The sequence below is a fragment of the Bufo bufo genome, chromosome 9 (assembly GCF_905171765.1).
Source record: "Bufo bufo chromosome 9, aBufBuf1.1, whole genome shotgun sequence".
Classification (NCBI taxonomy): Eukaryota; Metazoa; Chordata; class Amphibia; order Anura; family Bufonidae; genus Bufo; species Bufo bufo.
This window is the reverse complement of record NC_053397.1, coordinates 29,577,993-29,595,578: the sequence shown is the minus strand read 5'-3', so window position 1 is coordinate 29,595,578 and position 17,586 is coordinate 29,577,993. Positions and strand designations below refer to the sequence as shown.

At 44.9% G+C, this 17,586-nt stretch overlaps 1 protein-coding gene across 2 annotated transcripts in view; it reads left to right on the top strand.

Annotated features, from left to right (window-relative positions):
* PTPRG (protein tyrosine phosphatase receptor type G) overlaps positions 1–17,586 on the top strand; it is a 494,056-nt gene that overhangs the window by 388,201 nt on the left and 88,269 nt on the right. For both annotated transcript variants that reach the window (XM_040407763.1, XM_040407764.1), the window contains one exon: positions 1,829–1,946. In XM_040407763.1, the coding sequence (XP_040263697.1) occupies positions 1,829–1,946 (118 nt within the window). The remainder of the gene's footprint in view (positions 1–1,828; positions 1,947–17,586) is intronic.

The following is a 17,586-nucleotide window of genomic DNA, read 5'->3' as shown; positions in this document are numbered from 1 at the left end:
GGACACATGCATGCATGGCCACCAACATATTTCAATCCCAGAGACAGCAACACAGTGCACCATGTGAGCGACCAACATACAAGCATGTCTGACCAGATTGTTGAGGGCCTTAAACAATGGCATCGTGGGCTGCAGGTTGTGCAGGGGTCGATTCAGACTATTCTAATCCTACACCACACATAGTATAGACATCTATGTAAAAGTATATATCTCTTGGCTAGTGAGACCTCTTTCTGTACTTGGTTCCTTGGGGGCTGGTGCCAAAGTAGAAGTCCACGCCCTGGCTTATCTACAGGTACTGCATGAGGAATTAAAAGTATTGGCTTTGTATTCCACAAAGTGGTTATGCATTGGGTTTGGCTCTTCCGTTGTAAAGGTCTTCGTGTCTGCCCCACAAAAATCCACAAAACAGGTCACCGTGAGCTACTGCTCAGTTGTATATAGCACCTTTTTTTTGTTTCAAGAGACCTCATGCCATATCCATGTGATGATGATCACACACAGCTACGTCGTGTTAAATTAGATCATTCAATTCTCATTAATTCTTAGACATGTCTAAAAGTCAGCTTTCGCCTCGGTGGAAATTTCACACAATCCCCATGCATTTGACTGATTAGCCCTCTGTGAGCCTTGTCTTTTAAAGGGCAGGATCTGTGGCTGCTGATAACTGGCCTAGATCTGCAAACAGAATAAACCCCTGCTGTGCTATCAGTTTTGCCTTCCCTGTGTCTCTCTTTCTGCTTCTCAGTCCAGTGTTTTCCTGCATTACCTCCGTTGGTCCTGTTATAGTGGATTCTGCAGCCTTGCTTTGTGACACCTGGCAACTTTCAGTAATTAGTTCACCAGCAATTCATAACGGCGGCGATAATTGAGTTTCCCATTCATAAATGCCACTGAGGTGAATTATAACACCAGGGAATGTCGGCTCAGCAGTGTTATGAATGAGGCCTCTCTCCTGCCCTGTGCTCCTATATTTTGTACAGCTGACTTGGCGTTTCAAATATGCAAAAGTCAAAATGTCAGATATAAATATGAATGTTTGAGTAAATGGATATATATGTGGACATATGTAAAAAAAACTAAATGAAAAAAGGCAAGTTTACCTCGATTTGTAACACAACCATGACAACTTTGGATCCATGTCCAAGCAGATACCGGCAAACCTTCACCATTGAGGTCCATTGTGGGTAATGGTAGATTTGACAACATTATTTTTGCCTTTAAAAATACAGGAAAGGTGAACTGAACCCCCAATGAAGGTTCTAGATGCAAGTTTGGAATATTCCAGCTATATCAGTGGCTCACCATGAAGAAGAACCTAACAATATGGTACTGAAAAAAACAAGGAAACTTTTGCAAATAACAATATGGTCTTCGATGGGTCCAGGCATGGACCCATTATAGGAACAGTAAAAATAAATACAATTGTTGGGGTGCACCACATGGACCATAATTTTATGCCAGGAACAAATCAGTTGCAAAATCTGTATCTGTCCTCGCAATGTATTCCAGCACCGGTTTGCAGACACACAGCGGGGGAATGAGGGTGAGTATGGACATGGACATATGAGATAGTCATTCGAAATCAGGGACTGCAGTGTTTATTCATGTAGTAGTGCACTTAATAGGGCTCGGGGGGAGTTGACAGCTTCCCTTTAGGAAAATTTGGTTTGTACATTTAGTGTATTAGGGTCTTACATGTTTTGGAGTTGCGTGTTATGTACACTTAGTATATATGTCATAGATGTCTGCTTCTTAGGTACGTGACAGGTGACGATCGATGGCCGACCTGGTTTGTAAAATCTTTTATTGTAAATTTGTTTCACAGATAACACAAGCATGGACAGTCGCTCTTCCAAGATGGAATGGATCGTTCCCTTAATGGTCGTCTCTGCCTTGACTTTCTTCTGCCTGGTCCTACTCATCGCTGTGCTGGTCTACTGGAGGTAAGACCTTCTACAACTCATTGATTAGGCTATGTGCTGTGTTCTAGACTGGGTTTCAGAAGTCTAAATAGCATAAATCTTCAAAATGTTAAAGTGGTTTCTCGACTAAACACATTTATGGTACAGCATATGCCATAAATGTGAGTAGGTGAGAGTCTGGGACACTTGCATATCATCAGAAAGGTGGTCCCTGACCACTGATGCACCTAGTGAAGTAGTTGCTGGCTGTCATATGGAGTAGGATATTGACTTGAGAGATGTCTTTGGTTTTTTAAATTCTAGCCCATGGGAGTTATGAGTGCGTGCACCTCAGGTGGATCAGAGGTTGGGAGCATTGTGCTGTAGATGGGGAAATAGGGGTCAACATGGCACTGGGGGACTGGTGCTGAACATCGAATGGCGGCGGTCTCTTGGGTCAACCAGCACCCAAAAAAGATAGTCTCTTTTTTTTTGTATCTGTAGCTTTGGGTAGGCCTAATTACCAGCAGTATTTCAGGTTCATTAGATTCTTTGAACAGTCACATATAAGCATTGCTCCTATTTGCCCTACTTTGTTATACCAACCCTAGAAAAATGGGGCAGATTTCTAAAATAAAAAATGGCTAAAAGAAAAACTCTGTTGGCCATGGAGGTTCCTCAGCTCCAGTACCTCCATCTAAAAAAAAAAAAAAAAACATTAAACAAGTTCATTTTTAGTTTAACGAAGGTGGTCGGGCTAATATGAACATTATTCATGCAGTGGACTTCATCCATAGATCACATCATGGTTATCATGCAGATTTAGCTTTGAAGTTCTTTCCCTTTAGATTTCTTCAGGCCTGAAGGCAGACTTTTCTCAGATTTAAGAATAGTATTTCCAGTTTTGATGTAATACTTCTTGACTTTGTGCCAGGGTAATGTATAACGTGCGTCTAAAGTGTTCCGCATTCAAATTTTCAAAACTAATTTAAATGTCAACTTTTTTTTTTCGGGATTGGGAGTAACGGCCATGTAGTCTAACATGTCATTCTGCTCAGTCAGCTGTGATTTGAGGCCTTTGTGAGATTTTTTTTATTTTTTTTGCAGCCCACCCGTTTTTTTGTGCCTTTTTAAGCAGGCAGGGATATTAGGCAAGTTTACTACCTTTCAAATTGCTCATTTTGCCTACACTCTCCCAGTACTAACATGGTATTTTCTCTGAAGAGGTTTCTCTACGACAAATTTTGTTATAGACCTAAAGGGAGCCAGTCACCAGGGAATTCACAGTTTAAGCTAGGCACAATGTCTTTTTGTCATGTAGTGTTAGTTCAGCTGAATGTAATGACAGTGGACACCTTTTATTGCTTCTTTCTGGAGAAAAAGTACTTTGAATCCATATGCAAATAAGCAATAAGTGCACCAAGGGAGGGGTCCAAGTCACTGTGCCCCCTTGCTCCTCCTGCTTCTTCTGACAACCCCTTCCTCTCCTTCTTGATTGACAGGATCAGGCGAGATGACTATGCAGGAACCTGGCTCTGTCAATCAAGAAGGAAAAGGAGGCGCTGCCGGAGGAAGCAGGAGGAGCAAAGGTGCACACAGTGTCTTGGGCCCACCTTCAGTGCACATAAAGTGTACTTAAATGTTCAAATAAAGTTTATTAACACCTATTCTAAATTACCTAAAATTAACTTTTCTGATATATATTATATACCGTATGTTTCACCCTGTAAGACTCACCTGCCCATAAGACGCACCTAGGTTTTAGAGGAGTAAAATAAGAAAAAGAAAATATTTTTAGATCAGACCTCCAGTGTTAATCAGACCTCAGCTCAGACCCCCTATGTTAATGAGACCCCAGTTTAGACTTCTAATTGGACCTTGGATCGCAGTAAAAATAAATCAACTCGCTTCTCCTGTTTTGGACGTCACCGCCGCTCCTGAGATCCAGTTCCCCTTCTACTGTGCTGTGCTGTGACCCAAAGTCGCACAGCATGAGGTCACAGAGTGTGCGAACATCCTCATGCAGTGCACAGCGTGCAGCAGACAAAGACCAGGGAGCATTGAGTACTGTATTCATTGCTCCTCGGTCCTTCTGTACTAATGAGCTCTTCCATACTGGAAGCGCTTATTAGTATTCGCACTATAAGACGCACTGACATTTTCTTCCACTTTTGGGGTTAAAAAGTGCGTCTTATAGGGTGAAATGTGTTTTGTTTTGTTTTTTTATTTAAATTTCCTTACAAAATAAGCACTTGAATTTCAGGTGCCTACAGTGCTTTGCAATCCGTACACTCATACACCGCTGATATGTCAGCATTGTATGGGCGTACAGATTCCACTGCGGGGCCCAGCAAGCGCTGTACAGGCCAGAGCACCCATCTCTGCTCCTGCCTTTCTGCTATGCTATAGCCTGGCATAGATGTGCAGGTACAGATTGAACTTCAGGTGCCTTTTTTGCTAGGAAAAGTAAGAAATAATAATAAAGTTACAAAAATTCATTTTAGGGCATTTAGAATAGGTTTTTAATAAAGTTTACATTTAGGTACATTTTAATTGCTTATTTGCATACGGATTAAAAGAGCTTTTTCTCTAGAATGAAGTAACCGGTAGCTAAGTGAGTCTCCTGGTGAGAGATTCCCTTTCGTATGTTCTATAATAGAACCCAGAGGAAACCACACAAACATGGCACTCCATCCCCCTGTGAGAAAACACCAGAGAAAAAAAGACATTGACCCAAAAGATGCCCAGCAAGTAAAAAACAAAAACGAAGCCACTAAAAAATGTGTACAGTATTACCCAATTCCCATAGACCAGAAGTCAGCCACCTTCAGCATTCCAGCTGCTGTGAAACTACAACTCCCAGCATGCACACTTGGCTGTTTTTGGAACTCTCATAGAAGTGAAAGGAGGATTCTGGGAGCTGTAGTTTCAGAACAGCTGGAGCACCGAATTTTGCTGATCCCTGCCATAGACATACATCTGGAGGTGTTTTTTTATTTTATTATTATTTTAGTCAAAAATGTGACAAACACTGCAAAAGTTGTCAAAAACACCAGAAAAAAACCCTCATATGGGCAAATCCACTTTTCCTTTGTGCCAGTTTTGATGCAACTCCTCCAGTTCCAGATATGAGGATGTGATTCTTTTTTATTTATTTTTTAGGTTTTTTGTTTCTTTGATAAAACAAGGGTTGGGAACCCAGTAAACATCCCATCCCCTCTTCTGCATTCTATTCCTAATGAGAAATGTTGATATTTCACGGTCTCACCTAAACCCGCGAGTATTTATGTTGTTAAACATGCAAATTGCGCCATATGCCACTAGCTGGAGGCGGTATACTGTCAGTACTCGTAGTGTTATTATAGCAGAAATAATAGATGGAAATTTACTTTGTAGACAGATGTGCATTACAGGCGGGAGAGGGAGGGGGGGGGAGGCATTTTAATAAAGGGGTAAGTCAGTCCCAAATAAGCTAAACAACCGATGGCAACTGTATAAATTACAGGTAGACGAGGAGTAATAAAGTGGCTTGGAGCTTTCCGGAAACAGGCTCGCTCTTCATTACCATACTGGAGTCATTTGCATTTAAGAGCTTGATTTGATAGCGTCGTTCAATTTCTGGGGAAGAGGTAAATCAGCCATATTCTTGTATCTCCGTGTTCATATTTCACATGGAGGGAAATCAAACAGCGAGTGATGGGCTCTGAGCAGTGATTTGTGGAAGGGACTCTGATTTCTGAGCTTGGGGTAGCAGATCTGTCAGATTCATAACGTGTTACGGATTGGGCGGCGAAGCTCTTGCTACGTTCTCGTCCCGGTATCTTAACAGCTGCAGCTGTGTGTTCTCTAAATATCCGTTCTGGATGTAAACACATTAGCACTGCATAAACACCTTGATTTACTAGAGGGGTGAAGGAATTATGCAAAGAATGACTTATTTGCTAAAACGCCACTATCACTTTAAGTACCTAAAATATTAGGTGGTTTATTAGTTGTGTGTGATTCTGATAAAGCCGAAAGGTGACCATTGTAGCCTTAAATCACAGTCTTGAGGAAGATGCATCGTGTGTAGAACTATTCTGATTTCTTCAGGAGTCTAGGAAAGATGCCTAATCTCTATACCGAATGGGCTCTTTGACTCTTGAAGTCTATAGGAAAGACTCTGCATGTACCAAATGTGCAGGAGAGGATGGGAGTGGTGCCAGTAGCAGTAAGGGTGTAGTCCTCACGGTAGCAAACCCTGCTCCAGCACTGTCCCAGGCCAGGCATGCAGTTGCTTGGAGGGGTGCAACCCTTTCTCCCCTTGGGGCACACCCTGGGTTTTGAGGCAGCAGGGTGCAAGTCAGGAGACCAATGACCAGGCTGGCTTGGTTATAGCAAAATATAGTCTTTCATCTACTGATGATGATGGGGGTCACTGTGCAAACTCAAGCAGTAAGCACAGTTCTTGGGTATATCGTGCAGTGGGGCTTTCTCAAGGGCCCAATGTATAGGGTATTGCTACTGTGGTGGTTCTCCCGGAGTCTCTTTTTAGATACAAGCAATTTTAGCCAAATGACCAAAGACATAAAAACACTCTTAAATATTTCTCTGCAGTGCCCAAAATGCACGGTGTAGTACTAGAAAAGGATGGCTGATCCGTCTTAGTAGTGTGGAAGGCGCCAAAAGCAATATAACTCAAACCACATTCCATGAAGTCTACACCATATGCATGTATTACCTTTCCTGTCTTTCTTGTCCACGCACTGTCCCTTTTAATTGGTCCTCAACCTTCTGCAAAAAGTCAAGTCGTGTGCATGAGCCCATAGCCTGCTTACTAAGAACTCTCCAGCACATCCAGCACACCCTTTAGGCTCCATTCACACGTCCGTGGTGTGTTGCGGATCCGCAACACACCCGCCCGGCACCCCTATAGAAATGCCTATTCTTGTCCGCAAGCTGCGGACAAGAATAGGACATGTTCTATCTTTTGCGGAGCTGCGGACCTGAAGATCGGGGCCGCGCTCCGCAAATGCGGATGCTGACAGCACACTGTGTGCTGTCCGCATCCATTCCGTCCCCATAGAAAATTAATGGGTCCGCACCCGTTCCGCAAAATTGCGGAACAGATGTGGACCCATTTGCGGACGTGTGAATGGAGCCTTAGTCAGGGAAAAGTGGGGCCAGCCCACCACTCTGCAGCTATTACTAAGGCCTGACCGTTAACTACTTACTACCCGTATACTGCCTTTTCAGATACATGGTGCATAGATAAGCCACTTTAGCCATTTATACCACTGAAAGTGCATAGGTAGCATCCCAATTCACATTTGGACAACCTTAGCTATGAAAAATGTAGCAGTGAACCATAATGCATTAGAACAGGGATGGCCAACCTGCGGTCCTCCAGCTGTTGCAAATCTGCAACTCCCGGCATGCCTGGACAGCCTACAGCTAATTAGGGCATACTGGAAGATGTAGTTTTGCAACAGCTGGAGGGCTGCAGATGAGCATCCCTGCATTAGAACATTAGTCATTGAGCAGTAAACAACTGAGTCACTGTAAATGTACGTCACAGAGATGATTTATAAAAAGTTTTTAAAGGGTTGTCCTCCTTTTTGTAATCCCTTCTTTGGAAGGGTCACTCAAAAATGAGTTACTCAGTTTGTCCCGCACCCAGATTCCCAGCATTCAGCTGTAATCTACAGTAAGAGTTGAATTTTCTACAGCTCCACCGCTGGGGGAATGAAGCATTACATTGTTCCCACTGAAATCAATGAGTGGTCCATGCTATGCATGGACATGATGGGTCCTCCAGGAAGGGAGATCTTTGTAGTCGTTCTCTGCTGTGGCTAATTTATGTATTTCTCAAATATGAGACCCTCTGTTGGCTCTGAATGCTGTAATGGGGTACTTGGGGTTTATAACTTGGTTTAACTCTTAACTGTAACATAGTGGTCATGTCCTTCAGTTCAACCTCCAGTAGAAGCCACCTTGCTCTCCCGCATGTCTATACATGGTTCCAGCGCTTATACTGAACATGAGTGACTCCACAGAGTGTTTGCCACTCTGACCCTGGCTGGCGTTCCTAAGCAGCTACTTTAGTGAACAACAGAGACAGAAAGTTAAAGGGGTTCTCCAGACTTTAGTGAAACTCTTCCTCTTTGTGTGCTAAGCTGTGGAGGGAAGATAGTATACTTGACACTTACCCCTCTGTCATGCCGCCATCTCCGATGTGCTTAAACTGGCTGTGAGCTCTTTTGCTCAGGTTCTGACTTGGTGTGTTCCTTGGTCTTCCTGTTCATCTACATACTGTCTATGCAGCTAAACATTAAGACTCAGGACCACCTCCAGACAAGACGTGAGCAGAAGATGGTTAAGTACCAAGCATACCATCTTCACTCCACAGCTCAGCACACAGGAAGGTTTTCACTAGAATCCGGAGAACCCTTTTAACTGCAGAATCTGAATGTGGGTTTCGATGGGTAGTGTGTGGTTGGATATCCGGGCAGGTACTCCTTTTTTTTTCTTCTTCTTCACCCTGTTGAGTTTTCTTTATATTTTACTTTAGCAAAGTGACTTTGTAACTTTAATTATTCTACAGACTACGGTACAAAGCCGTATGAATTGTCAGCCTTAACCCCTTGATTTTACCTTGTCACCTGCCGGTGCAGAATGGATTCTCCATCAGCACCTGATAACATCTCTCGAAGCTGCTAATTGATGAGCTGCTGAGAAGAAAAACATCTACATCAAACCCAGAAACAGACATCCAATTTTATACAGGAATTCAGAGACACTGCATTACGTGTACAATTAAATTCCTCGGCTCCCCAGTGACCTCTATTAAAGCAGCATTGGCTCCGCCGACCCTGTTGAGACTTGGGAACATAAATTGTATATGCACCTTGGCTCTCCGTCGTCATTCATTAAAGGTTGAATAGCAGTGGTGTTAAATTCACAATGCCCAGAACAGTTCTGCTGCCTCTTAATCTAAAAAAACCCTCTGTGGTGTCGTCAATATATTTCCTTATATTGTCTGTCTTTGATAACGGAGATAAAAAAAATTACTAGAGTGATACAAAAACTAGAAGTGATGGTAGATAACGTGAGCACACATCTGTTGTTAAAGGGATGTTCCAACTAAAGAAAAATTTGTTTGCAACAGGATCAGAGGGGCTTAAAACATGAGAGACACTCACCCTTTACCGATTTTCCCCCTTTCTGTCGTTCTGACGCTGCATGGGTCCCTGCTGCTCTCCACCTCCAGCTCCGGTTTGGACTAACAAGGAACACCTCTAAATGCCCTCTCAGCCAACCACTGTCCAAAGCTTTGATTTTGTCTAGGCCAGGGATGGCCAACCTGCGGCTCTCCAGCTGTTATAAAACTACAATTTCCACCATGCCATGCTGTAGGCTGATAGTTGTAGACAGTCTGGATATGCTGGGAGTTGTAGTTTTGCAACAGCTGGACAGCTGCAGGTTGGCCATCCCTGGTCTAGGCGGTCACCTCTGCTAGAGAATGTAGTATTACATGATAGCCGTTCAGATTTTTGAATGGTCCGCCAGAATGGGATCTGCTCAAAGTTCTGGTTCATAGAGTGGGGTCCTGAGCAGAAAACCTCTTTTTATGTCCATATGGGCATTCAGAGCATATGTTCACGGGTTGTCTTAAGGAGACAAATGGACTTGTGTCTTCAACAAAATGATTCCAATAAATAAGCCATGGGTTGGTGCCTCCACGCATGCTGATCAGGTCTTGGTGGTCACTTAAGGGGACTACTTTTGGGGCAACTTGTGTCCACTAGTTTAGAATTGATGGGACGTCTTAATAAATATGTTTGTCCTGGTTGCGTTGAGTGGTTGGTTTGGACAATCCTCAATATGAATGTATAACATGATCAGAAGGACTTTGTTCTCAGTAGGTGTCCTTGAGTGAATGCATATCGGGCGTCTAACTTTCTTGGTCTCTCCATGTATGCTAGTTTCTGCCCAGAGTTTTTAAAATATTATTTTATAATAAATATATTTACAAATACCTTTCATTAGTTATAATGGCTTGTTTTGTCTAGGGAGAAATCATTAGGAGAAATGACATGGCCACCATCCTATCAGTACACACAAAACCTGTCCTAATCACAGGAGGACAAGTTACTTCACCACAATGATCCATAGAGCTGCCTCTTCCTCCTCTCTGCTTGTCAGAAATCATAATCCTGAATACAGGTGAATCTCTGTGGGAATGGAGATGATAAGGAGACATGAGAGGAGGGTGAGGTGTGGCTAAGGAGCAGCAGCAGTTGTATGCAGTCTCCATTACCAATTTGTCCTGTCCGTCCTCTCTGTACTTCATGTCTACTTATGAACTAAATTCCCCAGAGATTCAGCTAAAGTTCTTATGAGCTGTATTCAGGATCATAACCCCTGACAAGCAGAGCAGAGAGGAGGATGAGGCAGCTCTTTACTAGTGTTGAGCGAACTTCTATTTTAAGTTCGGCGTCTAAAGTTCGGCTTCCGGTTAGCGGAGAATCCTGATATGGATTCCGAATTACATTGTGGTCTGTGGTAGCGGAATCAATAATTGGCCGAACTTTAGACGCCGAACTTAAAATATAAGTTCGCTCAACACTACTCTTTACCTCAGTGTTGTAAAGTAACTTGTCCTCATGTGTCATCAGGGCAGATTTTGTTTGAACTAATGGGACAGCGGCCATTTTATTTCTCCTAATAACTGCTCCCCAGACAAAACGAGTCATTATAAATAATGAAAGGTATTTCAGAATATATTTATAATAAAGTAATATTTAAGTATTTTCATGTTCTTAATTCCCGGAGAACACCTTTAACTTATTTTTTTTGTCTGGAGTTTTAGCATGACAGAGAGTCTTACTTAACACTCTCTATTAGATCAGCAGTCAGGCCAGGGAGAATTGAGGAGTGGTCAGTTAGAACACCACACCTCCCATTTGTTGTCCCAGTATCATTGCAGGTCAGGGCTTCTCAAATTATACTAATCAATACACTGCTCCACTGTTTGCATTTTATCTGGGCCTATCAAAAAAACAACACCGCTCCCATTCCAATCCTCCACCTACTGTTCTAATTAGAAATAACTTGCAGGCAAACCATACCCTGTTCTGTGCAGTGATGAGCTGAAATTACTTTGTTCTCCCATTAAGTGCTTCTCTAAGATTACTGCTACAGAAGGACAATCTTTTGTATTTCATTTCCAGTTGCATAGTACTGACAAAATTAAAAAGGCCAGAAATTAAAAAAAATATAAAAAATCTATGATTGAGTTTTACAAAATACCCCTTTTCTGATTGAAGTGTCCCTTTTAAAGGGGTTCTCTGGGAATTAATTACTTTATTATAAATATATTCCCAAATACCTTTCATTAGTTATAATGACTCATTTTGTTTACAGAGAAATCCTTAGAAGAAATAAAATGGCCGCCATCCATTTTACCTGTCCTAATGACACAGCAGGACAAGTTACTTCACAACACTGAGCTAAAGAGCTGCCTCATCTTGCTCTCTGCTCTGATTGTCAGGGATTATGATCCTGAATGCAGCTGATAATATCTTCAGCTGAATCTCTGCAGTAATAGAGTTCATGAGGAGACATTAAGTACAGAGAAGAGGGTGGAAGTGTGGATAATGAGCAGCAGCTCTTGTATGCCGTCTCCATTACCACAGCCCCCATTACCACAGTCTGTCCTGTCCGTCCTCCTTGTCTCCTCATGAGCTCTATTTCCACAGAGATTCAGCTGAAGATCCTATCTGTATTCAGGATCATAATCCCTGCCAAGCAGAGCACAGAAGAGGATGAGGCAGCTCTTTAGCTCACTGCTCTGAAGTAACTTTTCCTCCTGTGCGGCCATTTTATTTCTCCTAATGATGGCTCCCCAGACAAAACGAACCACTAGAGGTGGGACGAATCCGAAAAGGTTCTCGAATCTATTGAATCCTACGAATCCTGTACATAAGAATTGTGTGAACGGTGTAAGAAACAGTGATCCAAAAACTTATGGGGGAGATCAGTGGATGACACTGCTATGGGGGGGATCAGTGGATGGCACTGCTATGGGGGGATCTCTGGATGGCACTACTATGGGGGGATCTCTGGATGGCACTACTATGGGGGGGATCTGTGGATGGCACTGTTGTGGGGGATCTGTGGATGGCACTGTTGTGGGGGATCTGTGGATGGCACTGTTGTGGGGGATCTGTGGATGGCACTGTTGTGGGGGATCTGTGGATGGCACTGTTGTGGGGGATCTGTGGATGGCACTGTTGTGGGGGATCTGTGGATGGCACTGTTGTGGGGGATCTGTGGATGGCACTGTTGTGGGGGATCTGTGGATGGCACTGTTGTGGGGGATCTGTGGATGGCACTGTTGTGGGGGATCTGTGGATGGCACTGTTGTGGGGGATCTGTGGATGGCACTGTTGTGGGAGATCTGTGGATGGCACTGTTGTGGGGGATCTGTGGATGGCACTGTTGTGGGGGATCTGTGGATGGCACTGTTGTGGGGGATCTGTGGATGGCACTGTTATGGGGGATCTCTGCATGGCACTGTTATGGGGGATCTCTGCATGGCACTGTTATGGGGGATCTCTGCATGGCACTGTTATGGGGGGATCTGAGGATGACACATATATAGCATCTTATGCTATGTGCCATCCACAGATCCCCTCCATAACAGTGTCCCTGCAGTGTTAATAACCCCCAATACAGGGGCTGGGGGCCGGCATCTGGATTAGGAATGACAGCGGGGACCGGTGCAGTCCCTGTATTCAAATGCACCGGCCCCGCTCACTGTAGTATAATCTTATGATCTAACCTGCATTGTTAAGATATAATAATCCATCTATATTACTTACAACATTAAGTTCCGTAGCAGGGAGGACGGGCGGGCGGCGCGTCACTCACTACGCAGGCACCATGACGTAGTGAGTGCCTCCTCTCTGCTACAGAACTCAATGTTGTAATGTAAGTAATACAGATGGATTATTATATCCCAACAATGCAGGTTAGATAAGATTATACTACAGTGAGCGTGTCGGTGCATTAGAATACAGGGACTACAACGGTCCACGCTGTCATGGATTCGTCTGATTCTAATTTAGTAAATGAGGTCGGGATTCGAGTCCACGAATCCCTCGAATCCAACAAGATTCGAGGGATTCGTAGATTCGACTGATTCGTCATCCACCTCTAATTAATACTAATGAAAGGTATTCGGGAATATATTCATAATAACGTGATATTTTTGTATTTTCATTTTCTTTTTTCCCGGAGAACCCCTTTAAATGATCAGTTACCAGACTGAGAGGTAGTTGTCTCTCATTGTCCTCCTTGCACAATAAATTTGGCCTCCCTGAAGATGATTGGACAGCCAAGTTGTAAACTGTATAAATATTTTAGTTTACTTATTGCTGCCTATACATTTTTAAAGAGCCAGTGACTAGAAAGACTGATAACGTGTCTGGAACCTATTTGTAATGGCGATACATCTTGTAGGAACAAGAAACTAAAGCAGTCCAGAAGATTGGTTGCTGGACCTGAACATATTTGATTCCATAGTTTACTCTGGGCAAAACGTACTCTGTTCTGCCTAGTGCAGGGCCAAAAGGGGCGGAGCATGACACCGAATCAAAGGGCTCCAAAAAGGGACTTTTTTTTTTAACTTTAAGTATTTTAATATTTTGGTTCTGTTGCAAAGTGGAAATATCACAATCTTTTACAGCATGTATCCTTTTAGCCTATTTTAAAGGGCAATACTAGTTCCACTTGACATTTAAAGGGGACACCCTTGGACACCTTTACTACAGACCCCCAGAATTCCCAGACTTGCGGTAGGGATCATACCTCCATGATCCCTGCCACTAAGTTCCGTCTCCATTTCCCAGGTCTCCCTGCATCAACATCCAGTTTGATGAGGGTCCCGTGGCTGCAGCAGCTGACTGGCCGCAGCAGTGACGTGTCACCCATATGCCGCGTAACCCAATGACATGAGGCATGGGTGACACGTTACCTCTATAGACAGTTATTGGCTGCAGTTGTCAGATGCGATCGGAGGAGGCAGAGACCTGTGGCACCAGAAGGGGAGCAATGGAATCGAAAACCCAGTGGAGGGAATCGAGTAATCATGATTTGCACTTCAGGTCTGGCCATGCTGGAGGGTCTGCAGAAAAGGTCCCCAGGGGTTAACAACCCCTTTACGGATACAGTAGACATCTATAGTTTACACGGTCGAGACCAGAGGTGTAACTTGAAACTCCTGGTCCTCCATGCAGAACTAGGATAGTGTCCCATCTACCATGTACCAGGTATACTATTGGTGTCTTATCTGGCAGAGGGCTATTTGGACCTTCTTAAAGGGGTTGTCCGAGTTATTTTTTTGTTCTTTCTATGTTCCTAACTGGGCAAATTTAACAGCTTTCCAATTAACTCACTTTATCTCCGGTGGCTGGTTTCTCAGATTTCACTGATGGTCACATGACCTGTGATGTCAGCTCCTCTCCCTGCTCTGATAAAGTTTGTTTACAAGCCTGTAAAGGAGAGGTCACTGTGCTGGCCACGCCCCCCTTCACTGCCGGCTGTCTGCTCTCTCCTAGGATTCTTAACCCCTTCCGCTGCACAGACTGGCTAGCTGCAGCAGGCAGTGAGGAGACCATTCTGGGCACAGGAGCTGACATACTAGAGAGAGCATTGCACAAGAAGGTAGGGGGAAGATCCTGTGTGCATTAGCAGTGTCATTATACAGCTGGGACTTGTAGTCCTACACATAAAACATGTTGCAGAGTCTCCCAGCAGGCAGACATGTCACTCAGGGCAGCTCTTGTATTTACTCCCTTAGTAGTGCAGGGGGAGGGGCAGAGATTGTTTTTATTGCATGTAAACAAAGGGCCAGAACAGAACCAGGGAAATGAGGAAATATATATATATATTTTTTTGCATAAAACTTGCTTAGCTTTGTTATATATCGCTGAACATCAGATTTACAGTGCTATATTATTTTTTTTTCATAACTCGGACAACCCCTTTAAGGACCAGGGCCCAGGTGCAACCTCTGCACCGCCTAATGCTGTTAAGATAGTAAAGGTGTGTCCACACAGAACAGATACACTGTGGATTTGCCACTATGGATATTCATGCAGCAAATACGCAACGTTTTACAGTAGCAGCAAAGTAGATGAGAAATAAAAAAAGAAAAATCTCATCCACGTGGAGCAAAAAAACAACAAAAAAAAACTGCATAAATTGACCTGTGGTGCAGATTTTAAATCTGCAGCACGTCAGTTTGTGACGCCCATTTCCTCCACTGATTTCACCCATTGCAACGCATGGGGTGAAATACGCTGCGACCTTGCCAAACAATCTGCAACAAATCCTCTTGCGGGACTTCAGCCCAGCGAGGCTGTACTCTAACTCAGGATGGATGACCAATCTCGATTCCTCTCTACCCCTGGAGGAGCCTTTCTCCTCCGCTGCTGATTTGATACATTTCTTGTGATGGACTTGGTAAGGGGAATGTGACAACTGCTATGGGCACATTTCTCGCTCAGGAAAAAAAAAACACAGTTGTCAGTTTTCAAGGCCAAATGCCAAGCACAGAAGGGATTGAACAGTGTCTCACTCATCTTTAAAAGGAACTTGTCACCGGGATTTTATGTATAGAGCTGGGGACATGGGTTGCTAGATGGCTGCTAGCACATCCGCAATATCCAGTCCCCATAGCTCTGTGTGCTTTTATTGTGTAAAAAAAACCTATTTGATACATACGCAAATTAACCTGAGATGAGTCCAGCAGCGCCCCGCATCCTCAGAATCTCTTCCTTGCACCCCGACGTCAGAAAGCTAGAGCGTCGTAATCTTGCGATGAGCTAGCTAGCGCATGTGCAGTTCGTTCCCTGGGGCTGATGCCAGCACAGGGAAGGAACACTGACAACACTGCGCATGCGCGCATCGTGAGATTACGGCGCTCTAGCTTTCTGACATCGGGGAGCAAGGAGGGGAATCTGAGGATGCGGGGCGCTGCTGGACTCATCTCAGGTTAATTTGCATAGAAATCGTTTTTTTTTTTACACAATAAAAGCACACAGAGCTATGGGTATTGCGGATGTGCTAGCGGCCATCTAGCAACCCATGTCCTCAGCTCTTTACATAAAATGTTGGTGACAGGTTCCCTTTAAATGCCGCCCACACCTTCATCCAGAAGACCTCATGTACAAAGCGTGGAGTTAGAGGACCTCTCCCCTCTCCTGACGTGCCTGTTTTAATAGCTCCATGCTTTCCCTATGTAATAACAATTCTGGAACATCTATTCTTTTGGCTCTATGTTGTTCCATTCCTTTATTATTTGCACAGAAGTTATTAAAGGGAGTCTGTCATCACCTCCATATGGCCATATACAGCGCTTACATGGCTCTGTAGCACACCTATACAGGATGGTAACGGTACCTTTGTTCTTTTCTTTAGACTTGCACCAGCAGGAAAAACTAAGTTTAATTCATATGCAAATGAGCCCTGGGCGGCGTTCAGTGTGTTAGGCGCCCAGGCTGCTCCACCTTCTCCTCCCCAGCCTTTGCCCGCCCTCCAAGTCCGGACCTATCGATGAGGCAAGAGACTTGGAGGGCGGGCAAAGGCAGAGGCTGGGGAGGAGTAAAGTGAAAAGAAGGCAGAGCAGCCTAGGCACTTGCACACTAAACGCCGCCCTTGGGCACTTGCACACTAAACGCCGTCCCTGGGCACTTACACACTAAACGCCGCTCCTGGGCACTTGCACACTAAACGCCGCTCCTGGGCACTTGCACACTAAACGCCGTCCCTGGGCACTTACACACTAAACGCCGCCCCTGGGCACTTACACAGTAAACGCCACCCCTGGGCACTTACACACTAAACGCCGCCCCTGGGCACTGACACAGTAAACGCCACCCCTGGGCACTTACAGACTGAACGCTGCCCGTGGGCACTTACACACTAAACGCCGCCCCTGGGCCCTTACACACTAAACGCCGCCCCTAGGCACTTGCACACTAAACGCCGCCCCTGGGCACTTGCACACTAAACGCCGCCCCTGGGCACTTGCACACTAAACGCCGCCCCTGGGCACTTGCACACTAAACGCCGCCCCTGGGCACTTGCACACTAAACGCCGTCCCTGGGCACTTACACACTAAACGCCGCTCCTGGGCACTTGCACACTAAACGCCGCCCCTGGGCACTTGCACACTAAACGCCGTCCCTGGGCACTTGCACACTAAACGCCGCCCCTGGGCACTTGCACACTAAACGCCGCCCCTGGGCACTTGCACACTAAACGCCGCCCCTGGGCACTTGCACACTAAACGCCGTCCCTGGGCACTTACACACTAAACGCCGCCCCTGGGCACTTACACACTAAACGCCGCCCCTGGGCACTTACACACTAAACGCCGCCCCTGGGCACTTACACACTAAACGCCGCCCCTGGGCACTTACACACTAAACGCCGCCCCTGGGCACTTACACACTAAACGCCGCCCCTGGGCACTTACACACTAAACGCCGCCCCTGGGCACTTACACACTAAACGCCGCCCCTGGGCACTGACACAGTAAACGCCACCTCTGGGCACTTACAGACTGAACGCTGCCCGTGGGCACTTACACACTAAACGCCGCCCCTGGGCCCTTACACACTAAACGCCGCC